We start from the raw sequence: 22,217 nt of genomic DNA, 5'->3' as shown, positions 1-22,217 counted from the left end.
AAAATGCAGCAGCCCAGTTTGAAAAAGACATCTGCACCCCTATGTTTACTGCAGCACTATTTACAATAGCCAAGAAATGGAAGCAACCTAAGTGTCCATCAGTACATGAATGTATAAAGAAGAGGTGGTACATATACACAATGGAATATTATTCAGCTGTAAGAAGAAAACAAATCCTACCATTTTCAACAACATGGATGGAGCTAGAGGGTATTATGCTCAGTGAAATAAGCCAGGTGGAAAAAGACAAGTATCAAATGATTTCACTCATCGGTGGAGCATAAAATCAAAGAAAAAAACTGACAGAACAAAACAGCAGCACACTCACAGAACTCAAGAATGGACTAACAGTTACCAAAGGGGAAGGGACTGGGGAGAATGGGTGGGAAGGAAGGGATCAGTGGAAAAAAAGGGGCATTACTATTAGCAGACATAATGTAGGGGGTGGGCGGGGGAGGGCCGTATAACACAGAGAAGACAACTAGTGATGCTATAGCATCTTACTATGCTGATGGACAGTGACTGTAATGGCGTGTGTGGGGGACTTGATAATGGGGGGAATCTAGTAAACATAATGTTCCTCAAAAAAAAAAAAAAAAAAGAACCCTTTTCTAGGTGGAGGAAATGTGCCTGGGGAGGAGAAGCTGCAGATAATAACATTATCACCCTGTATAATGATACTGTCCAACCCTAAACAAACATTTCATTACTTCCTCCACCCCCAAAGAAAAACCCAAAGCACTTTAATTCACCTTGAGCTTTAAACTGAAGAGCTTCACCTACAGCCTCACCACTGGGGTCCAGGTGATATCGGGTAGCTTTGTCTTGTAATACAGCATCAAAAGTCTCCTGTGCAATTCGCCTTGCTGCCATGTTTCTCTGACCTATAGAGAGGGGGTAAAAATTCCAGAGAAGAATGACAACTAACGTTCACTCAATTTATCTATTTCACCTAACCCTCAAAGCAAGGAGGCAGTATTTCATAATCCTACATGGTACTTCAGAGGGAGGTTGAATTGTTTTAATAATCTGACACCCAAGTCACAGGTGTGTGTTGCCAGAGAAAAGCAAGACGTGCATGATGATCTTGGACAACTTAGTTTGCTTCTCTGACCCCATCTCCTCAGAATCCCTTAAAAGCTCTGTAAAAGCAGTCGTATCCCTTGGGGTTGCTGGAGGACTGTGCAAGGCAGCGAAAGTGATATAATCATGTAGGAGAGTCAGAACATAACCCTTGCAAATGGTGGTTAGGAAAGCTGTGATCTTTCCCATTTCCCAGATAGCGTGGAAGAAGCTCTGAGAACTGCCTTCCCCTCTGATGGAAGCTTCTCAACAAGTGAATCCCTCACTGGTGAGAGAGCTTGCCCCATGCCAGGTCTTGCTGTAGGGAAAAGAATCCCACGATCTCATTTACTTATTGCAACAAACTCAGCGAAGAGATGGGTCCTGTTATGAGTGACATTACACATTAGAAAGTGAGACTCAGGCTAAGTGACGCACCCAAGGTCAGACTGCAGGGACTGGAACCTGGCAAACCAGTCCCTTAAGGACAAAACACTGAAGACTGAACAGAACACGACGGAGAATCAACACTGAGGCATCCGATGGCTGCCTCCTTAACCACGAAGACATCCCTTCCATCTTGGAACCTCCAATTCCAAAACCCAAGCCTGCCCTGCATTGTGCTCATTTCTTATAACCATCACCCCACCCCCCTTTCTCATCCTTCAGGCCTTTTCCTGGGGCGCCCCTGGTTTTCTGGTAAAGAAGGGCAGGGTCTTTCCGCCAGGGGTCTCGGAACCAAATCAAGTGGACTCATCTTTCTGTGACTCCGTTTCCCCGTCTATGGAATGGGCAGCTTAGGGATGCGGGGGGGGGGGGGACGCTGCGGAGAATGAACCAGTTACAAATGTAACGAACCGGATGCAGCGCCCGGCCGTTATCGCCCCACCAGCGGGGCCGCTCCGGGCTGGGGTGGAATGAATGAATCAGTGAACCAATGATCCCCTCCGGGAGTGGCCCTCCGCCTACCGGCCTCCGAGAGCGAAAAAAAGGGGATGTCAGGCCACAGAGGCCGCAGACCGCCCCTCAGGCCGACCCGGCCCAGACGAGGCCGCGGCGCAGCCCGAGGGCCGAGCCCGCGGCGCCATCGCGGGGACCCGGGACGCCCCCCGGGCCGAGCTAGAGTCCCCACCCCAAGGCCCATCCACCCACGACGCCCGGGCCCAGGCCTCACCCCGAGGCCACCGCGCGCGGAGCCGGAGGAGCTGCCGCCGCTGCCGCCACCGCCGCCGCGCGAGGCGGGGACATGCAAATGAGTCACAGTTCCCGCAGCGCCGCGCCGCGCAGGCGACAACCACCGAGCCCTTCTGCGCAAGCGCACTGCTCTCTTCTACGGGCGTGGATACGACCGAGGCAAAAAAATTTCCCTCCTGAGGGCGGCGGCAACGGGAAGCTGCTCAGAAAAGGCGGCGAAGACGCCACCGCCGCACACCTGTTGGTCCTCTCGGTTTTACCTGCGATCGCGGTCGAGCTTGGTCACTCCCGCTAGTGGCTCGCGGGCTGAGGGAGGACGAAGCAGGGCGCCACTAGCGCGCCTGCGCGCGTACGGCGGCCGGAAGGGACAAGAGGCGTCTCCTCTGGTGACAGCTGTGAGCCCCACCCTTTCCCCACGTGGACGCGAACACCGGGTAAGAAGCAATGGCCACCGAGTGTCCTCGCGCGCGGGGCGGGAGTGGGTGCTGTGGGGTCGGGCCGGTCACTTTGGCACCGCCCTCAGGGACTCGGTTTTGGGGAATGACTCGTACGGAAGCCGCCAAGGGACAAAACTTCCCCATGTCCCTGGCCTCGGGGGAGTTTTTTTGGTGGGTTTTTTTTTTTTTTTTTTTGCATTCATTTTCAGTCTCTGTTCTGAGTGCCTGTTTCGTCCACGGGCAGTGGCGGTAAAGTGGTAAACAAAACAGACTGGGCCCTAGCTTCTTAGGGGGGTTAAATTTCATTGGGGAAGAGGCTAGACAATAAAAGCAAATAAATAAATGAACACTGTCCGTCCAGGGTAGAGATAATATTCAATAATAAAAGAGAGTGATGGGCTAGGAGAACTGGTCTGTTTTCTCCAGAGGGGTTATGAAATCTGTCGGTTGGGTAGCTGGGAAGGATGAGGAGGCGGTGGGAAAGTGCACGTGAGAAGGTCCAGATAGAGAAAGTGCTGGTAAGGAGACTGCGTTTTGTTCTGAGAGGGCTTGGAATCCACTGAAGGATTTTGCGCTGGAGAGTGAGGTGGTTTCTGTGATTTCAAGTCTCCCTCTGGCAGCTGAGTGGAGAATAGAGGCCCAAGGTGTGGCCTGAAGGAAGCCAAGTGAGGCCACTGGTCAGCAAGATAGTGCTGGAACCAGGGTGGGTGTGGCAGGTGGAGGAAAATGAGTCTTTGGAGTCTTCCCCCTGGTCAGGGCATTGTCTTCTTGATGAGCAGAACCCTGGCTTAGAGAAACTGGCTGGCAGTTGGGGCCTTGCTAACTCCCTTTCTTCCCCACACCCAGCAAGCCTCCGCCTCATCCTGAGGGTTGATAATGCTGTGTCCTGGCCTGGGGCCTCCCCCATGGGCCTCCCAAATGACCCATCTCCTGGCACCATCTTTCTCATGAACTACAGTTACGTATTTTCATCCCCCAACCCAGCCCTTAGCAGGACCTAGGGGACCCTGGAGGATTCACCTTAGGGGTGTGTTCCAATGCCAGACACTGACTCCTCTACTCAGGACCCCAGTGCTGGGCAGAGGGAGGCTCATGGGGCAGGGGACCTAAGTCCAGAGACACACACAGGGCTCTGAGTGGGTCCCAGGAGGAAGCAGACTGAAAGGGCTGGTGGAAGCTCCCCAAAGGACCCAAGTGGAGGGAAGGTATTAATGAGGCAGAATAGCATGATTGCCAAGTCACTTACTGCTTGTGTGATCCTTGGCAGGTTCTTCCCATTCAGAACTTCAGAATCCTCCTACCTAAAGTGCGTGTAATGGCTTTCCCCTTTAGGACTTTACCTCTGGTAGGGTGGCCACTCACCGTTGGCCCACTCAGGTCTGAAGTGTGACCAGGGTGGCAAGGCAATGATGCCGGTTTCTTGTTCACGAAGCCGAAGAATGAGCTCCTCAAACACTCAAGGTAGGAGAGCCAGGTACTGGCTTTTATTTAGAGATAAAGTGAAAGGACAGAGCTCCTGGCTCACACCAGGAGGGGACAAGAGAGTCCAGTGTGGTACATTGTCTAGGGGTTTTATAGGCAGTTGAGGGTTTTTGAGAATATGAAAAAAAGCTTAGGGGTGTGGACTTGTTAAGTAGAATATTTAGAATTAACTTAACACAAGCAACTTCCTGCTCTGATCATTTCTCCCTGAGATACCAGCTTCTTGGTCTGGGGACAAAGGAAACAGGGCCACCTGCCCAGCCCCCAAGGTGGGCTGAGGTATTGTTTGCTAAAGAGTAAGTTAAGAATTTCTGACCTCTTAACTTCTTGGGTATTAAAATGCAATCTTATCTTTAAGGTGGAATCCTTCTTGCCTTTCACTGTGGTGTTTATGGCTGGGCCTGCATGCTTAATTAGTTGCCCAGTTTGCAAAATCACTTCATCAGATCTGAAGGAGGAAAGACAGCACATAGGCCTGGGCCTTTAGCATGTTAAAGTGGATCTTACACAGATTATAAATGATTAGCATAATATAAACATGTGCTGCTCTTCTTTATCTGGGGTATATTAACTCATCTCGCTGAAGAATGACTCTGGAGCTGAATGTTTAACACAGAGTTTTAGTAGGGGGTTTCTTTGCATGTAGTTACATTGATCTGACTGCAGATATCCTGCCTTGCTTTTTCCGGAGGCGCTCACCCTACTCTGACTACACCCACAGTCCCTGTCTCAGCAACATCTGCAACAGAGTCAGGACCAGAGTCTCTCCTGTAGCCCCCAACTGGGAAGTTCCTGCCCCTCAGAGCTGGACCGGAACACCCCTCTCACATACAAAGGAGCCCGGGTGCCCCACTGAGAAACTCTTTATCTCAAAACAGAAAATCCTTGCTGTCTTCTTCTGCCTTTGACCTTGGAAATCCTTAGCAACCTTTGCAACTCCCAAACGTGCATCCTGTTCTTCTGGGGTAGAAAGGAATCTGGGGGGACTGTCTTCAAGGTAGCAAGGGGGTATTGAGTTGTTTGATGCCCTTATGCACCACCTGCCTAATAAACTGGTCAAATTACCTCTTAATCAAAAAAATAATAAATAGGTAACATTTACTGAGCTCTTGTTCTGTATCAAATCATATTCTAAGTGCTTTATGGGAATTAGCTAGTTGAATTTTCACTATAGCTCTATGAGGCAGATGCTCTGTGTTTATCCCTATGTCACATGAGAAAACTGACCAACAGGTTAAGTGAAGGACCTGGCCCCTGCCCCCTGCCAAGGGGGATCTGCATGAACACAGATGGAATAATCACTTCCTGTGCCACCTCCACAAAGAGAAACATGGGCTTGAATCACTTATTTCCCACACGGCCCACACTAGCGCTCAGACTTTTGTCATATTCCCCTACCCTGTGCCCTTGTCCCTGTAATGCGCTTTTCGTAATGTGTGATTCTAGAATGGACCTGGTACTGGAAAAAACAAAACAAAAACAGATTATTTAAAAACATTATTTAATGTTTTAGGACAGTCAAGGAAGTTGATCATGAACTGTGTTGTTGGAAAACAGTTTTGTATTGGTGTTAAATGTCCTGTGTTAAGTTTCAGCTGTGATTGTGTAAGAGTGACACTCCCTTGGCAGATTCATGCTGATACATTGAGAGGGAAGGGTGGGATGCCTGGAACACACTCTCAAATGGTGTATGTGTGTGCATGCACACACACTCTCTCAGAGATTAACAGTTAACATCAGTGAAGCCAGGAGAAGGGTATACCAGTGTTCCTTGTTGTATTCTTGCAGCTTTACTGTAAGTTTAAGAAATGATGCATTTTAAATGGCAACATGACACAATTCCAATGTGGCAACTTAGTATTACTGCAGTAAATAAGGTAGATACAGTAAAACAAGTAAAATGGCAAAAGATGTTAACCCTGTTAGGCTCAGGGCCTAAAGCCTGTTGCCCTCTTTGTTAAAAAGAGAGGTCGGCAAATATTAGGTGTTAATAAACTGCCTTCACCCCCAGAAACCTTATTGTCAGACACTGGGAAACCTTTCACACAAGACTTGAGACTGGCAGCTGACACTTACAATCTTTTAAGTGGCTAATGGGTGACCAGACACGTTTTATGAGATAAAAAGTACAGCATTTCATCAGGAATAAGAGCGAAGTGTACATCTCCTACCTTGCGGTGCTGAGCATCGGGGTCCTTGACATTGATTAAGTTAGAAGAGAGTTAGGAATGCCCCCTGCCTCACCCAGAGGCTGGGGCGGCCCGGAGAAGCAGGCTGGAAGTCAGGCAGACAGAAAGAGAGACACTCCTCATGGGTGATACCCAGACGGGCTGTCGGGGTCTGATTCCAGACACGCGGGCCTTTGAGAAGCCGCTGAAGCGCAGCCTCAGCCTAGACTCTCGCAGGTGCCCACGGCCTTCCTCAGTCCCTCGCATCCAGGGAGATGCCTCTGAAGGGGAATCCTGGCCTCCACTCAGGTGACTTTCCCGGCTCCCAAGGGAGCCGGGGGATCCACTGAGGGAGACGCAGGGGAACCTGTCGCTCGAGACTTTGAGATTGGCAGCCAGGCTAGTCCCACTTAAGTGGCTGATGAGCGCCCGATGTTGTGTGCCATAGACGGCTTCCTTCTATAAGGACAGTGAAGGAAAAGGCAGGCTTGGATGCCTATACTCACCTCCGAAGTTATCCCGGATGAGCCGCCAAAGATGATGCCGGGGATCTTATTTGCGGAGCCGAAGAATGAACTTAGCAAACACCCAAGGTAGGGGATCCAGGGAGAGGCTTTCACTGAGAGATACAGTGAGAGGGCAGAGCTCCTGGCTCATGCCAGGAGGGGACAAATGAGCCCCCTGTTATTATTAATTCTTATTTAAAAATTGTATTAGTGTAACAGCTATAATGTTGTTTTATCATAAAATTATATACAAAGTAGTTATGTAGTAAAATGTGATTACACTCTTACACATTACATATATATCATATGACATGTAATGTAACAATTATGTATTTTATTATAGTTGGATAACCATATATAATATTAAGATACTTAATCTTACTAACTTTCTTCTACACTGAGGTCATGTTGCATTCCCCTTCTCTTGAATAAAATATAGTAAACTGCCTGTCCTCTCCTGTACTGTTAGAAGCTCTGTGAGTGCCAGGATATCACCCTTTCCTGTGACTCAGGTAGTCAGAAGGTTTCAGGGTGGTCCTGGGCTCCCGCCCATGAGATGCTCCCTAAATGGTGGCCAGGCTCCCAGTGGCCCTCTGGACCTCAGTGATGCTTTCTTCTCCCCTACTCAGCCCAGGAGTGTACGTCTGTGAGGTGCCTGCAGCCCCACGCAGAGGGGATGAAGATGGCCTCCAAGCGTATCACCCAGGAGACCTTTGACGCGGCTGTTCGAGAAAACATTGAAGAGTTCGAGATGAGGCCAGAGGAGGCCGTGAAAGAGGCTGTGGAGCAGTTTGAATCACAAGGTGGGGCACATGCCTCCATCCCAGTGCTGTCCCAGCTCTTTGCCTGACAGTCACCTCTGGTCCACAACTCTTAATGTGTGAGAGTGATGTCTGGCCATGGCCCCATCTCATCTTGCGTGGCAGCCGTGGACCCTGTCCCCTCTTTGCTCTCCACCCTGGGCAGACTGACCCCCAGCTCTCACCTTTGCTCGCTCAGCCCCTCACTTACCTGGACCTCACCCACACAGCTGCAGGGCTGGGTCCTTCAAAGCAGGCCCATTTTAATGGTCACTGCCTTGGAGAGGCTTTTTCTAACCGTCTCCTGAGAAACAGGGCCGCCTGCCTCTTACCCTACCTGCACCCCAGCTGGAGCTCATGGAGACGGGGAGGGAGGAGGTAGAGTACTGGGCAGACCCCCTTGGCCTCTGGAATGGCGTAGTCTCAGAAGAAGGGGTATTAGATGTGGCTCCGGCAGGCCCGTGGGGATTATGCTGCCACTTGTTTCCTGACTCCCGCACTCCCCACAGGGGTTGATCTGAGCAACATTATTAAGCTGGTGCCCAAAGTCTCTGCAGATGGACTCCAGGAGCCCACACACGACATCGTGCAGGTAGGAGGGGGTGGCCTGTGTGGATGTGGTCCCATGCACATCACAGGTAGCCTTCTGTCAGTGCACCTTCTCTCTGGTTCCCAGATGACACACACAGGCTCTGAAGGTCAGGGCCTGCCCAGTGTGTGCCAGTGAGCCTGAGCTTGCAGGCAGGACTCCCTGAGCCCATGTCTGAGGGCATCCTGGGGGTAGATGGCACTCACAGTTATCCCTGGTGTTGGGAGCCTTGGGGTAGAGAGCACCATGGAGGAGCCCCTCTCTGGCCTCCCAACCACTGAGTTTGCATAGAAAGAGGGACAGAAATCACAGGAAGAGAGAGTGTATCACCTATTAGCATTGACTGTTTACCAACACAATTACAGCCCATCCTCGTAACAGTTAAACCAGCCATTGAGGTAGGTGGTAGTGTCCCTGACTTATGGATGGGGAAATGAAGGTCCAGGGCCTGCCCTTGCTCTACAGAGACCCTGACAAGGAAGGTAAAACTCACAGAGGTTGAATGCTTTCCATAAGGCCATCCATCAAAACTATGGTGAGTGTTGGTAGAACAGCAGAAGGTTGTAATGTTGATTGAGAACGAATGTGGAGTCAGTTCTGTGCAAGGTGCTTTCCTCATGCTATCTCAGTTATTCTCCCAAAGACACCTTCAATGTTGGGATTATTATCCCCATTTGACAGACAGGTAATCCAGAGAGAAAAAAATGTTGTACCTTGCAGCAAGGAGGTATAGCCTCTTGTTATTTTCTTTTGACTTTCTTTGTTAGTAAGTGATGTATTTCAAAATAAGCTTGTTTTCTGACAGTTTTTCTATTGGGTTATTTATCTTTTTCTTATTGATTTGTAGATACCCTTTACATATAAAGGATCTCAGTAACAATAGTCCCTAGGAATCACTGAGTACTTAAGTACTCAGCATTGTGCTAAAATCTGAAAATGTGTTGTCAACCTGATTTTGGAATCTGAGAATTCCCAAGGGCATGTGACCCATCTGTGGTCATAGCCAGTGAGGGTCAGAGCTGGGACCCAGATCCAGGTCCCTCTCCCAGGAGAGCCAAGCTAGGAAAAGCTCTGTTGTCTTCTACCAGCAGTACAGGAAACTGCTGGTTTGTTTACAACCTTCACTCTTTTATTCTTCTTAATTTGACTTCTAAAATTTCATTTTTCATTATAGAAGAAGAGTGTGAACATGTTCTTGATTTTAAAGACTCAAGCAGTACTCAAGCATTTATAATAAAATCCGAAAGTCCCTGTCCTGTCTCTCCTGCCAACCCCATTCTCTCCCTTCTGTGGGGTTGGAAGGCATTCACTTCTCCCAGCCCTGGCTCATCTTGCAAATGAGCTGACCATTTCTTACGCACCCTCAGCACCACTGACCTCTACTTATGTGTTGTAGCTCTACTGTGTGAAGAAGGTCAACTTTATGATGCTTTCTGAAGTTAATCTGACAGAATCATAAAATTTATTGCAAACAGACTTGTATAAACAAACCGAGTCTAAATCTTGGAGCTCTCTGGGTAGAAAGTGAGCCGAGCCAGTTTTATATGTGAGGGATTGCAGAATAAAAGGCATCCATCACAGAGGGAATGACCCCAGGTGTTGGTGGACAGAGCTCCTGTCACTACGCGGGGTTGCTCCCTCCACTTTAGCAGCTGTGCCCCTTCCCCTGACTGTGGCAGGATCTGGGGATGCCGGCAGCACCCAGGGACCGTGAAGATGCTGATATTAACCAGCCAACTCAAAGGCTCAACCTTCTGATAAGACCCAGGACAAGAAGAGATGTCCTGAAACTTTGATGTATATAGTATGCAAATTTTAGGCATTTCCTCCCCCTCTGCTCTGACTAAGGCAGAGTAAGGAACTCCAGTACTCTGTCTTCAATGGCTATTGTGTTGCAGGCCCTGCATGGTTCTTGATCAAGCTCCACATCCTCCTTTTCTGGTTTTGTGTTAACATGTATAAAGCACAAAACCTACCGTCGAAACCATTTCTAAGTGTACAGCCCAGTGGCATTAAGCACATTCACGTGGCTGTGCAGCCCGCTACTGCCCATCTCCCAAACCCTTTCATCTTCCCAAGGTGAAACTCTTGTTGCCAGGAAATGCTAACTCCCAGCCCCGCCCTCAGCCCCCTCCATCTACTTCCTGCCTCTAAACTTGACTCCTCTAGGGACCTCATATAAGTGGAATCCTACAGTGTTTGTCCTTTTGTGTCTGGCTTATTTCCCTGAGCACAGTGTCCTTGAGTTTCATCCATGCTGGAGCAGGTGTCAGAATCTCTTTCCTTTTTAAGGCTGAATAATACTGCATTGAATGGATGGACCACATTTTGTTTATCCATTCATCCACTGATCTGATGGACGCTTGGGTAACTTCCGTCTTTGGTCGTGAACAATGCTGCCGTGAACATGTACGTACAAACATCTCTTTGAGACTCTGTTTTTAATACTTTTGGGTACATACCCAGAGGTGAAATTGCTGGACCAGCTGATAATTCTATATTTAATTTTTTGAGGCACCACTAGGCCATTTTCCACAGTGGCTGCACCATTTCACATTCCCACCAGCAGCGCCCAGGGTTCCAATTCTTCACATCCTTACCAACTCCTCTTATTTTCTGTTACTTTGATAGTAGCCATCCTTATGGGTGTGGTAGTACCTCACTGTGGTTTTTATTTGTATTTCCCTAATGCTTAGTGATGTGGAGCATCTTTTTATGTGCTTCGTGGCCATTCATGATCTTCTAAGAGAATGTCTATTCAAGTCATGTGCTCTGGTTTTGATCTATTTCCTAATATTCTGTGGTGGTGTAATGTATTCTCAGTTCAGTCCACAAATCTAGCTCAGTGAGGGTTGGCCAGCAGGTATCCTTGCCTTCAGAGCAGTTGAGACTGAATCAGAGCCCTTTGGGCTGATGGTGTCTGTAGAACTACCCTCACTGGGGCCTTGTATAGATGATTTCTTAAGCTCCAGGTGCCTGGGTTCATGCTAAAGCAGGTTTGATGACATTGAATGGCAGCTAGACTTGCCTGCCCTGTTCAAATTGTTCACTCTCATTTTTATTTTGTTCCCAAGGGCTTAGAGCTGAATTTGGTTAAATCAAGTGTGTGTGCAGTGTGGTTGCTTTTGACAGATGCACAGTAAATATTTGTGAAATGTATGAGGACAGGCAGGAGACGGCTGGTCTGGTGAAAGTGGCTTTTACCTTCCTTGGAGAGCTGGCCACTGGAGGATGTGTCATTAGTTACAGGTGCATAACCAACAAGCTGAAACAGCCATTGTATTCTTACATGATGCTGCTGGGTTGACTGAGCTCAGCTGGATCGTTCTCCTGCTGGTTTGTTTGGGGCTTCTCATGCAGTGGCACCTAGGACTGAAGTGCTCAGTACGTCTGCACTCACGTGCGTGGTTCCTTGACAGGGCCACTGAGGTAGCTGGGCCTCTCCCTCTCCACCTGGCCTCTGCAGCTCAAGGCTGCTCTGCACAGGTGTGCAAGCTGCCACAGCAGGGCTGAACTTCCACCACAGGCCTGGAATTCAGGAGAGGGAATCTTGCAAGGATGCAGTGCTGTCTCAGTGGCCCTCTTTGGGCTGAACTGATACTGAAGTTTCTCCCATGACCCCTAGGTCCTGGACAACCTGCAGGAGTCTGTGGCCCACTCGCACCCCCAGGAAGTGTGGGCACACCTTGCCCGCTTTTGTGAGCAGTGCAAGCAGCACAAGGCCTGCCGCTTCCTGGCGGCCCAAAAAGGAGCCTACCCTGTCCTCCTCACTGCTTGGAAGCTGGCTGCAGCAAGTGACCGGGGCCTCCTGCTCCAGGCCCTCAGCGCCCTGTCAGCCCTGACTGACGGACAGCCCGACCTCCTGGATGCCCAGGGCCTGCAGCTACTGGTAGCCACACTGGCCCAGAATGCGGACTCAGCTGATCTGACCTACTCTGGCATCCGCTGCGTGTGCCATGCCTGCCTGAAGCATGAGCAGAATCGGCAGAGCTTGGTGAAAGCTGGCGTGTTGCCCCTGCTTACTGGCGCCATTACCCGGCATGGCCACTGTGCCAATGTGGTCAGGGAGGCCTGCTGGGCCCTCCGTGTCATGACCTTTGATGACGACATCAGAGTGCCCTTCGGCCATGCCCACGACCGTGCCAAGATGATTGTGCTGGAGAACGGAGGCTTGAAGGTGCTCATCAAGGCAGCCAAAGGTAGGAGCAGGTATAACAAGAGTGAGAGTTGAGCTTATGACTGATTCAGGTATGGCTGGCTCCAGGCTCCACTTGCCTCTCTCTACTTACTCCCACCCACATGACAGCCCTAGTGGAACAGTGTCCTTACTCCTGATTGCTCCCAGAGAGTTCCAGTGCAGTACTCATTGGCCTGGACCACATCCTGTGCCCATCTCTGGTGCCATCTGGAGAGGGGGCTCAGCTCTGTCCAACCACACAGACTGAGACTGGGGCAGAGAAAGCTCTTCAGAGTTTAATATGGGCATTTGCTGAAGATGGGGCATGTTGCTAGTACTCACTGTGGCTGGTCCCCGGTGGAGGTTTACACCTTGGTTTATACTTGGTCACAAATTCTCGTGCACATTATGTTCCTGACGCTGGGTGGCCATAGTGAGCAGGCCACAGGAGGTCACAACACTCACATTTGGGCCTCAAGCCCCTGTCCCCATTCACTGCACCCACCAGTAAAGGCCTGTTGGGTCTAGCGCACAGAGAGTGCTAGACGTGCCTGTGGACCTATGGCACTAGGTTTCCATGGCCAGGCTTGTGTGCACAACTCGGGCCCTGGCTGCCAAAGAGGCCAGCCTGCCCTTGTTTCCCCTCCACACCTCCAGAGAGAATGAAACCAGGCCCTTACCATCTGTGAAGTCAGGGATAGTTTGCATCTCCCTTGTTTATTTACAGGAGTTCATATCAGTCAGAGTTCTACCAGAGAGACAGAACCAGTAGGATATGTGTAATATATAGACATCTGTTATAAGGAATTGGCTTATGCGGTTGTTGGGCTTTGGAGTCTGAAATCCTTGGGGCAGGCTGGAGGTTCAGTCAGGAGCCAGCGCTGCAATCCACAGGCAAGCCTCTTTCTCTTCGTGGAGACCTCAGTTTCCCTCTTAAGCCTTCAGCTGGATGAGATCCACCCAGACCACTGAGGTCACCTCCTTTACATAAAGTCAGTCGGTGGTAGATGTCACCACATCTACAGCACACCTCCACTGCACACCCAGATCAGCATTCACAGTGTCACTGGGGGCTGCACCTAGCCAGGGTGGGACATTCCAAATGCCCATCACAGAGCTCTGTATGAACGCTGGCTGTCTGCCCCCCACTCACCTCCATCTCTCCTCCCTGGTGTCTCAGCCTCATCATTGGTGCCCATGTTTAGTTTTGCCCCAGTCGGCTGTGTCCATATGTCCCTCTACAGTTTCTGGATTTCCCACTGCACTTAGAAAGGTCATTCCCACCCCAAGATCATAAAAATAGTCTCGGATGTTTTGTTATAGCACTATTATGGTTTTCTTTTTTTAGTAGAGAAAAATCATCAGTTGGTCTGGAATTTATCTGGGACACTGTGGGGGTGGGGGTGCGGTCCTATGACTTCTCCAGCAGCCAGCAGGGGGCGCTGCAGGCCTGGGCAGCTCCTGCTGTTCACCCGGTTCTCCAGGTAGGTGGCGGCTCTGGCAGGCTGAGGGGCTGGGGCTTCCCAGGTGGAGCAGGATTCAGAGCCAGGGCTCCTGGCTCCTAGCACCCTCCTCATCCCAGCGGCGTCCCTTCCCCCTCTCTGCAGCATTCCCTGACAACCCCAGCGTCCTGGGCGAGCTCTGCAGCACCCTGTCCCGCCTGGCCGTCCGCAATGAGTTCTGCCAGGATGTCGTCAACCTTGGGGGCCTCAGCATCCTGGTGACCCTGCTGGCCAACTGCGGCGACCACCAGGTGGGCATCCAGAGCCAGCTCAGGGTGCAAAGTCCTCCATCTCCTGATATGTCATTTCTGTTGATGCCTGGGGTAGGCTCTGGGCCTCCCAGTGATCTCAGCCCCTTTGGACTCCTGCTAGCCAGACAAGCTTAAGTCAGAACATACTGCCCTATCCGCTTATCCCAGAACCAAAATGTGGTTTACACTTCTCAGGGGCCTGTGGGCCGGAGCTGAAGTTATAGGGAAAACGGACTCACCCATGCACTATTTCTGTCCTTTAGCAGCGCCTTCGTCTGGGCTGGCCTAGACCCTGGCTCAGGTGTGTGATTCTTGAGCAGGGCCCGCTGCTTGCTGCCTGGATTCCTCCTGTAAAACAGGATGGGGGTCCCCCCACCCTGGGTGCCCCCCCACCCATCATCCCTTCCTCTAGCCATCACCTATCAAATCCCTCTCCATGTGCCCTGCTTAGGGCAGGGGTACTGTACTGGCCCACGGCAGCAGTGGTCCTGCTGCCGCCAACCCTGGCCAGTGACATCAGCCAGATTCCTCCCATGCGAAATTGGAACCGGCTTAAGCAAATGACAAAATGCATTTTGCTTGTGCTCCTGGACAGTCAGGGGTAGGGGCCTGGTGTCTCTCTCTCCCTCCGTCCCCCTTTCTCTCTGTTTTGGCTCTGCCCCTCGCTGGGTGGTCAGCAGTCCCTGCAGTGTCCTGCTGGTGGTCTTCAGCTCAGGTTGGCCAGTGCCCACCGGGGGTCTTGACTGTGGCCAGGGCAGCCTCGAGCTCTCATTGCTGGCCAGAGCCACGAACCCCCTCTGTGTGTCTGGTGGGAGGCGTTGTGGCAGGAGGTGACAAGATCATCCAGACACGTGGCTTGGATGCAGGTGGCCTGAACCACAGGATCCACCTCCCCAGCCTCCCCTGCCTTCTCTGTACAGCAAGTAACAACTTCATGGCCCACCTGTCGTTCAGAAGGGAAATAACCCCAGACCCTCTGTTCATACTCACCTCCCACAACCCAGTAACCAAGCAGTTAGCACCTGGTGCAGTGCCACCTGAGGGGCTGCCCCGGGGTGACCCCTGCGTCGCCGTCCATGTAGGACCTGGTGAAGCAAGTCCTGAGCGCCCTGCGGGCCATCGCAGGCAACGACGATGTGAAAGATGCCATTGTCCATGCAGGTGGGACACAGTCCATTGTGGCGGCCATGACCCGGCACATGGCCAGCCCCCAGGTACTCACCCCAGGGGCCCACGAGGTGGGGCAGGGGCCCAGAGTTCCCCATAAGTATCTCCATCAGCCTTATGACGCTTCCCATTTCCTCAAGCGGGGCCTGGGCAGCAGGGGCCAGAGCCGGGCAGGGAGAGCGAGGGGCGGGGTGAGTGTGGCAGCTGGGAGAGAGTAGAGGAGGAATGGGCGGAAGGACTGACCACCCCTAAGAGTGTGGTTGCTGTTTTGGTCACCCCGGGATGGCCCTGTTGTGTACGGTCTGGTTCTGTACACACTGATGGGCTGATGTGCCTCTCTCCAGGCGAGGTCACAGGGTGCTCACCAGGGGAACTGAGGGTGGCAGCCACAGAGGGTTGTCAGGATGGTGGGGGTCTGTCTGCCTCCTCTCAGCCATCCCGTGACCAACCCCCACAGGTGTGCGAGCAGAGCTGTGCGGCCCTGTGCGTCCTGGCCCTGCGCAAGCCTGAGAACAGCCAGGTCATCGTGGAGGGCGGCGGGGCCCTGGCTGCGCTGGAGGCCATGAGGGCGCATCAGCAGGAGGCTGGTGTGCAGGTGGGCTTGGGGGCCAGGAGACTGGTGGGCAGGCAGCGGGCAGCAGGATGCAGGCCCTCCCTGACCCTGTCCCCGTCATGACCCAAGCTTCTCGGGTCTCCTTCCTTTCCAGCCCTTGACATGCTGCACCTACTTCCCATCCTCCCAAATGTGCCTGATTCTGCCTTTGGCTGCCTCCTTTCCTGTTCCTTTGCTGCTTCTGCATTTGACCTTTTCCTTTCTGAGCAGTCCTTTTAGAGGGGCCTGGGGAGGGGAAGGAGATGGGGATTTGTGGAGGTTTGGGGAGGTTTCCTGCCACCCTTAGGCTGCTCCTGTGTGTGGGACCCACTGTGCACGCCTTGCTGGGGAGTCAGTGGAGCTGAACCTCACTCAGGGCTGTGCCACCCCTGCCTGAAATCCACACACCCCCTCGAAGCTTCCCTCCCCCCACTGCCACCCTCCCAGCGCACGGGCCCCCTTGTCGGTCCTTAGACACCCAGGCTCAGCCCCACTGGGAACCTTTGCCCTCTCTGGTCCCCACCGTGGGACGCCATGCCCTTGGCTCAGCTACCACCTTGTCCACTCTTGACCACCCTTTCCGGGCAGCACCTCACACCTCACCTGCTTCCCATCCGCTGTCCTGCTGGCGGTGGACACCTCACCAGGATGCTTCGCGGCACATAAAGAGAGCGAGTAACGGTGTGATTGGCAGACGGGCCCTATGTATGAGCTGCTTCTCCCACTGTCTCTCTGCCCTCTTCCCCGGGGGCCCTGCCTCAGGCTCTCGCCGGCCTCAGAGAATCCACTCTGAAACTGAGGGTCCCACACCTCAGGAATGAGCTCCCCCTGCCAAGCGCTTGGCCGCTCTGAGCTTCTGTTTCTTCGCCTGGGACATGGGAGGATCAGCCCTGCCTCCCAGGGCCACTGAGCGGATGAGGCAGACAGATGAGTCCAGCCCAACGAGTCACAGCGTGGGCACCCACTGAATGTTGGCTGCAGTTAGCATCACCCCGTTGGTGTTATGCTGAAGACCTCACCCACCAGCTCACAGCCACTCCCCGTCTGCTCTCTCTTCCAGAAACAGGCCTGTATGCTGATCCGTAACCTGGTGGCTCGCAGCCAGGCCTTCTCACAGCCCATCCTGGACCTGGGGGCTGAAGCACTCATCTTGCAGGCCCGTGCAACCCACCGTGACTGCGAGGACGTGGCCAAGGCTGCCCTGCGGGACTTGGGCTGCCGCATCGAGCTCCGAGAGCTGTGGACGGGCCAGAAGGGCAACCTGGCGCCGTGACCCCAGGCTCTGTCTGTGCTGTGACTCCGGGTGAGTCGTGAGACTCAGGAATGGGGGGGGTTGGGGGGTCCCTATGTCCTACCACTCTGGCTCCCGGATTCCTCCCCAACTCAGCAGGAGGTGTTTTCTGATGGGTGCCAGCTGCAGCCTAGGGGGTGGAAAGGGAGCACTGGTGAGGCATCTATACAGCAGAAGGCAGCCCCTGGGACCCAGCCTGCCCTCATCCTGAGCCTCTCACCAGCTGACAGCATTGGCATCATCCACATCATGCCCACCCTACCCCACCCTGTGCGCTTTCCTATCGGAAAGGCCTCCTCAGCATTGCTTGGGGGTGAAGAGCTGTCTGAAATTTGGGAGCCATACTGGCCAGTCTCAAAGCAGGGCAGGGGTCCCACTTCTGTTCTTCCAAGGCTGCTCTCACCCCTGCTCTTGTTTGTCCCACCTGTAAAATGGGTCACAGATGCCTTGTTTTGCTGGACAGAGGGTAGAGACTGGGGCCTGTCAATCTCTGGGGTTCCACTCTAGCCAGTGGTGCCTGGTAATAAAAGACCATTGGCTGAACAATGGAGGGGTTTCTTCCATAGTGCGGCATGGTATAGGGGCTGCCGCCAGTGGCCTCAGAGAATAGGGGAGGGTCAGACATTCAGGGAAGCCTTAGGGTTGCTGAGCAAAGCAAAGGGGTTTGAGAATAGCCTGGGATATGTGATCTGCTGTCCTCAGGCACGCTGCTGGGGCCATGTCAGTGTGACTGTGGGGTTAGCACGGGCCAAGATCGCTGTTCCTGAGCATGAATCCCCTTGGGGGACTGGAGAGCTCAGTATCCAGCCCCCACTCGGCGATGTGGCCTTGAGACAATAACATAATCTCTCAGCATTGATTTGATCCTCTGTAAATGGAGAGGGCATAGAGACCCCTCCAAGGGGTATTGGATATGTGGGGGACCCCTGATTGCCTTAGCTTCACCACCTTGCCTGCAGTGCCTACCCCACCTCCTAAGTGTTTTGGGGGTCCCCAGGCACCTGTGCCTAGTAGACCCCAGCTTTTCTCCTCTGCATTCAGCTCAGGAATCATGTTGTGACCTCCTGGCAGCTCATGCATCCCGTGTGGCCCAGTCGGGTCAGGGCAGCTGCAAGACTCCCTGTGGGCTCCAGGCATGGTGCCGACACCTCCGGCCCACACACTGGGAGCCCCTTCCCTCTCTCGGAGCACCCACCCCATGCTTGTCATGAGCCTCCCCTAAACGGTGGAGAGCCTGAGTTCAGTTCTTGATGTTAGCTCAAGCTCTTTCCCAGCAGGCTCCTGGTTTCCATGGAAATCGGCCAATGAAAATAGCTGTGGTGGGGCACAGCCCTGGTGCCACCTCCCTGTGCTGTCCAAATCTTCCCCCGCCTCTAGCTGAGGGCCCTGCTAGCTCAGTGGGGCTGATGTGAACCTCTAACCCAGTCACCCATCCCTGACCCCCATCCCTGGGGACTCAGCCAGCAGGTAGAAGGATCCCGCACCTGCTCCAGGCTGCCCTGACTTGACTTCTGGAGTAGAGCAGGGAGTGTGACCCTGGGACTGTCCTGTGCAGGCCCTGGGAGCCTCACATGTCTGTCTCATGGGGTTGGGTACTGCCAGTCTCAGGAAGCCTGTAGTGCGAGCCCTATAATCTCCACCCCAGCTGTGCTCTCAATGTGCCCCAGGTTCCGCATTGTCCTCCTCATAAACCCAAACTATCCTCTAGGCCCTGCTCTCCTCCCACCTTTGTCTTCCCCACTGTTCCCTCCAGCCACACCAGCCTCCCCACCTCAGGGCCTTTGCATGTCCAGTGCTCTGCGTGGAGTGCCCTTTCCCAGCCCTCCCCATGGCCAGCTCCTTCCTGGCACCAGGTTCCAGCCCACTATTGCCTCCTCAGGGTATTCCCCAGCCACCCCCCTTCCCCGGTACCCCAGCCCCATCACCCGTTGTGCTCTGTCTCTGATCTCTGACCCCAACTGAGGCCACTGTGCTTGTGTACTTTCCTATTTGTCTGACCCCCACCAGCCAGGGGCTCCAGGTGGGCAGGCTTCTGTCTCCCTCCTCTGCTCGAGCTTCTCATGTTTCTGAACATACACCTGAGTGAATGAATAAGTGCACAAGATGGCTGGAGGCAGGGCCTCTGCCCCACAGCTCAGATGTTTCCCCTGAGCTCCCTGCCAGCCTTGCTGTACAGCTGCAGGCTTCTTCAGGAGGGGTGGCTCTGGCTTATCAGCTCTTCCCACCTGAGCCAGAGAAAACAGGCCTCTTCAGTGGGTGTGGTTCAGGGCCTGTGTGGACATCCCCAGGCTGGGTGGGGCCCTGTGCCACATTTCACTGAGGTTGGCCATGCCAGCCATTGCAGAGTTGTTCCAGCCCCTTATCAACCTCCTCACCTGAAAACAGGCACAGGACCACGACCCCCAGCAAGGCCTAGCTCGGGATGCCCAGCACACAGCATTCCTCTGAGGAGCATTTGCTGTCCTCATTGATGACATGGATCTGGGAGAAGGGGGAAGCCACTGCAAGGGAGTGGCCAGCATGTGCAGGCTATGCTCTGTTGCTGTGTGCTCTTGGACAAGTGGCCAGATTTCTCTTGAGCCTCTGGGAGGCTGAATGAGACCGCCTTGAGACCATCCTGGCTTGGCTGTCATCACTGTTGTGTTTAGGACACATTCCTCCAGCAAAGGAAGGGTCCTGGGTTATGATCACACCTCTGAAAGGCAGGGCCTGTGAACCCCATTTTCTAGATGAGATAGAGTCACAAGCATCCAAAGGCCTGAAGTGGGATGAGAACCCAGCTCAGCCTGCACCCACGCCCCTCCTCTGTTGCCAGCATTTCTAACCTGACCTTGGGCAAATGGCTCTCTGGCCTTGGTTGATTAAACCCTGTCTGTCATCAGGCCCAGGCCTGGCTTGTGGCCGTCCTGTCAGATGGTTCCTGAGATCCCTGGGAGGCCAAGAGGCAGTGCTCTGCCCAGAGCCAGCTGCCACCCCAGAAGAGCTGGGGTCCTGGACACCCTGGCCAGCACAGCCGAGGTGCCCACAGTGGGGGTGTCAGTTCCTGACGCCAAGGGGCATCACCAGTCATTAGAATGCAGCAGAGGTGGCAAGATGCCAGCATGCTGACAAGCAAACAGAAGCCAGAGCTCAGCCAGTACCTTTGGCACCATCAGGAAAGGCAGCTCAACACGGGGCTGCTGCCCAACCCTTGCCTCACTTGGCACTGTCCCTCAGGGTACTGTGCGACCTTCCAGGGCCTGGCAGGTAGGCACTGGCGGTGGGGGGGACTCCTCCCACATAAATATCTGCCACTTCGGGTGACAGGCCACACCCGCAGTTGGTCCATGCCCACATTCCATGAGGCGCTATTTACAGAGAGGAAACAGGCCCCCGAGAACAGTTTATCCATCACCAACCCTCTGGAGGCACTTGCTGTGGACCAACATGGCTGGGAGTGTTTCACTTCATTCCTTTCATTAACACTGCTGTCAACCCTGGGAGATAGTTGGAGAAACTGAGGCAGGGAGTTTCAGTCACTTGCAGGTGACCAGCAAATAAAAAGCAGTCCCTGGCCCTTCTAGCAAAGAGCACTTGTTGCATGAAGCTCAGTTTTCTCATCTGCAAGATGGGCACTGTGCCCCCCTGCCATCTGGAAGTCAGGTTGTGAGATGGTGTTTGGGAAGCAGCCAGCACAGCAAGGATCTGACACCCAGTATGTGCTCCGCAGACCTCAGCTTCCTCATCTCCAGAGGGCAGAATAGGGACCAGGGTCTGGAAGCAGCAGGGAAGCAAACCACAGCTGAAGTGTGGGAGAGGAGGCCCCTGGGGTGGGGGTGGAGTGGGGGACAATCATGGAAATCTTGGGTCAGATGATGGTGTTGGGCTAGTGACTTGAAGTGTGAGCCTCAGTCATCTCTCTCCCCCGGCCCCTTGCTCCTCCATACAGGGGCCCTTTGTGGTGGTGTGGATTAAGCAAGTAGCAGGGGGCTTGAACAGCCCTGAAATATGAACCCTTGTTAAGGCCTAGCTTTGCTCCCTCCCAGGATCCCCTGGTCTGAACTTGATATCCACTAACCCCAGCCTGCACCCAGAGAAAATAAGAGTCAGTATCTGGAACATTTGTAACTCTCCCTACCCCGGAGATTAAGGAAGTGCCCTTGGTGAGTCAGAGAACAGGGTGGAGGAGGGACGTGCCATGACAGCCAAGCATTGGAGGGCAGGTGTCTGTCTCCCTCAATTGCTGGCATCTGCCCACAAAGAATCCCATAAACAGCACTTCACAGAGAAACTGAGGTTCACGTACCAGATGTGACCTCCTGAGAGAGTTAAATGTTCTCAGCAGAAGGTCCAGGGGAGGGCTGCAATATAAGATCTCCCATGGGAGCAGCCCCAGAGATCAGGGTGTAGGAATCATTGTCCCATGAGGAAACCAGCCCACAAGCAGCTTGCAGCGGACTGTGCCGTGGGCCAATGGCTAGACAAGGATTCAAACGCAGATCGCTCAGGTCCTTGGTAGCTGTTCTCTGACCATGCTTTATTCCCCCTTTCAAAAAACATGCTGTTTTAAATTCAGCCACTTAAGTGCTGTGTGACCTTAGGCAAAGAGCTTGACCTCTCAGATCTGTTTCCTGTAAAATGGGGCCAATGGCCGCTTGTCATCATGGGATTGTGTTTTGGATTCCGATAATTCACAAAAGGCTTATCAGTGAGGAGGCCCGACAAGGATGTCACTGGATTCCCTGGAGGAGGAAGCTTGAACTCAGAAGTTAGACACTTCCATAATACCACAAAGTAGCATTCCACAAATTTCCACGTTTCATACCAACCCGGGGCTCAAGAGGGCAAGCCTGAGTGAACTCCAGCGAATCTGCCCTCTCCGAGTCGTCTACTGGGGAAAAGTGGGGAGTGAAGGGATGGAGACTTATCCACGAGTCCTTCCGCCGTGATGGCCCAAGTTCAAAGCCCAAGTTGGAGGTCCTGCTTCTGCGCTGGGTGGCCAGAGGGCCAGACTGATACG

General features: G+C 53.0%; 2 protein-coding genes across 11 annotated transcripts in view; one reads left to right on the top strand and one right to left on the bottom strand.

Annotated features, from left to right (window-relative positions):
* The window catches only part of SUGP2 (SURP and G-patch domain containing 2), a 39,601-nt gene extending 36,874 nt beyond the window's left edge, over positions 1-2,727 (bottom strand). For 5 of the 7 annotated variants that reach the window (XR_012124479.1, XR_012124480.1, XR_012124478.1 and 2 more), the window contains exons 1-2: positions 2,517-2,727; positions 753-884 (exon numbers count right to left, since the gene is read on the bottom strand). Coding sequence is in view for 3 of the 7 variants with exons in the window: in XM_073220266.1 (XP_073076367.1) it covers positions 753-873 (121 nt within the window). In the remaining 4 variants the exon portion in view is untranslated. Of the gene's footprint in view, positions 1-752; positions 885-2,236; positions 2,386-2,516 lie in introns of those variants that run through there. The other 2 variants (XM_073220267.1, XM_073220268.1) reach the window with 2 other exon arrangements.
* ARMC6 (armadillo repeat containing 6) overlaps positions 2,552-22,217 on the top strand; it is a 35,843-nt gene continuing 16,177 nt past the window's right edge. The window contains exons 1-9 of one of the 4 annotated variants that reach the window (XM_073220271.1): positions 2,578-2,690; positions 6,792-6,936; positions 7,479-7,652; positions 8,159-8,241; positions 11,864-12,437; positions 14,023-14,168; positions 15,251-15,382; positions 15,793-15,930; positions 16,988-17,230. In XM_073220271.1, the coding sequence (XP_073076372.1) occupies positions 6,915-6,936; positions 7,479-7,652; positions 8,159-8,241; positions 11,864-12,437; positions 14,023-14,168; positions 15,251-15,382; positions 15,793-15,930; positions 16,988-17,200 (1,482 nt within the window). In that variant the 5' untranslated portion in view covers positions 2,578-2,690; positions 6,792-6,914 and the 3' untranslated portion in view covers positions 17,201-17,230. Of the gene's footprint in view, positions 2,691-6,791; positions 6,937-7,478; positions 7,653-8,158; positions 8,242-10,124; positions 10,648-11,863; positions 12,438-14,022; positions 14,169-15,250; positions 15,383-15,792; positions 15,931-16,987; positions 17,733-22,217 lie in introns of those variants that run through there. The other 3 variants (XM_073220270.1, XM_017642270.3, XM_073220272.1) reach the window with 3 other exon arrangements.

The sequence above is a fragment of the Manis javanica genome, chromosome 13 (assembly GCF_040802235.1).
Source record: "Manis javanica isolate MJ-LG chromosome 13, MJ_LKY, whole genome shotgun sequence".
In the NCBI taxonomy this organism is placed as follows: domain Eukaryota; kingdom Metazoa; phylum Chordata; class Mammalia; order Pholidota; family Manidae; genus Manis; species Manis javanica.
This window is presented reverse-complemented; position numbering and strand designations above follow the sequence as displayed.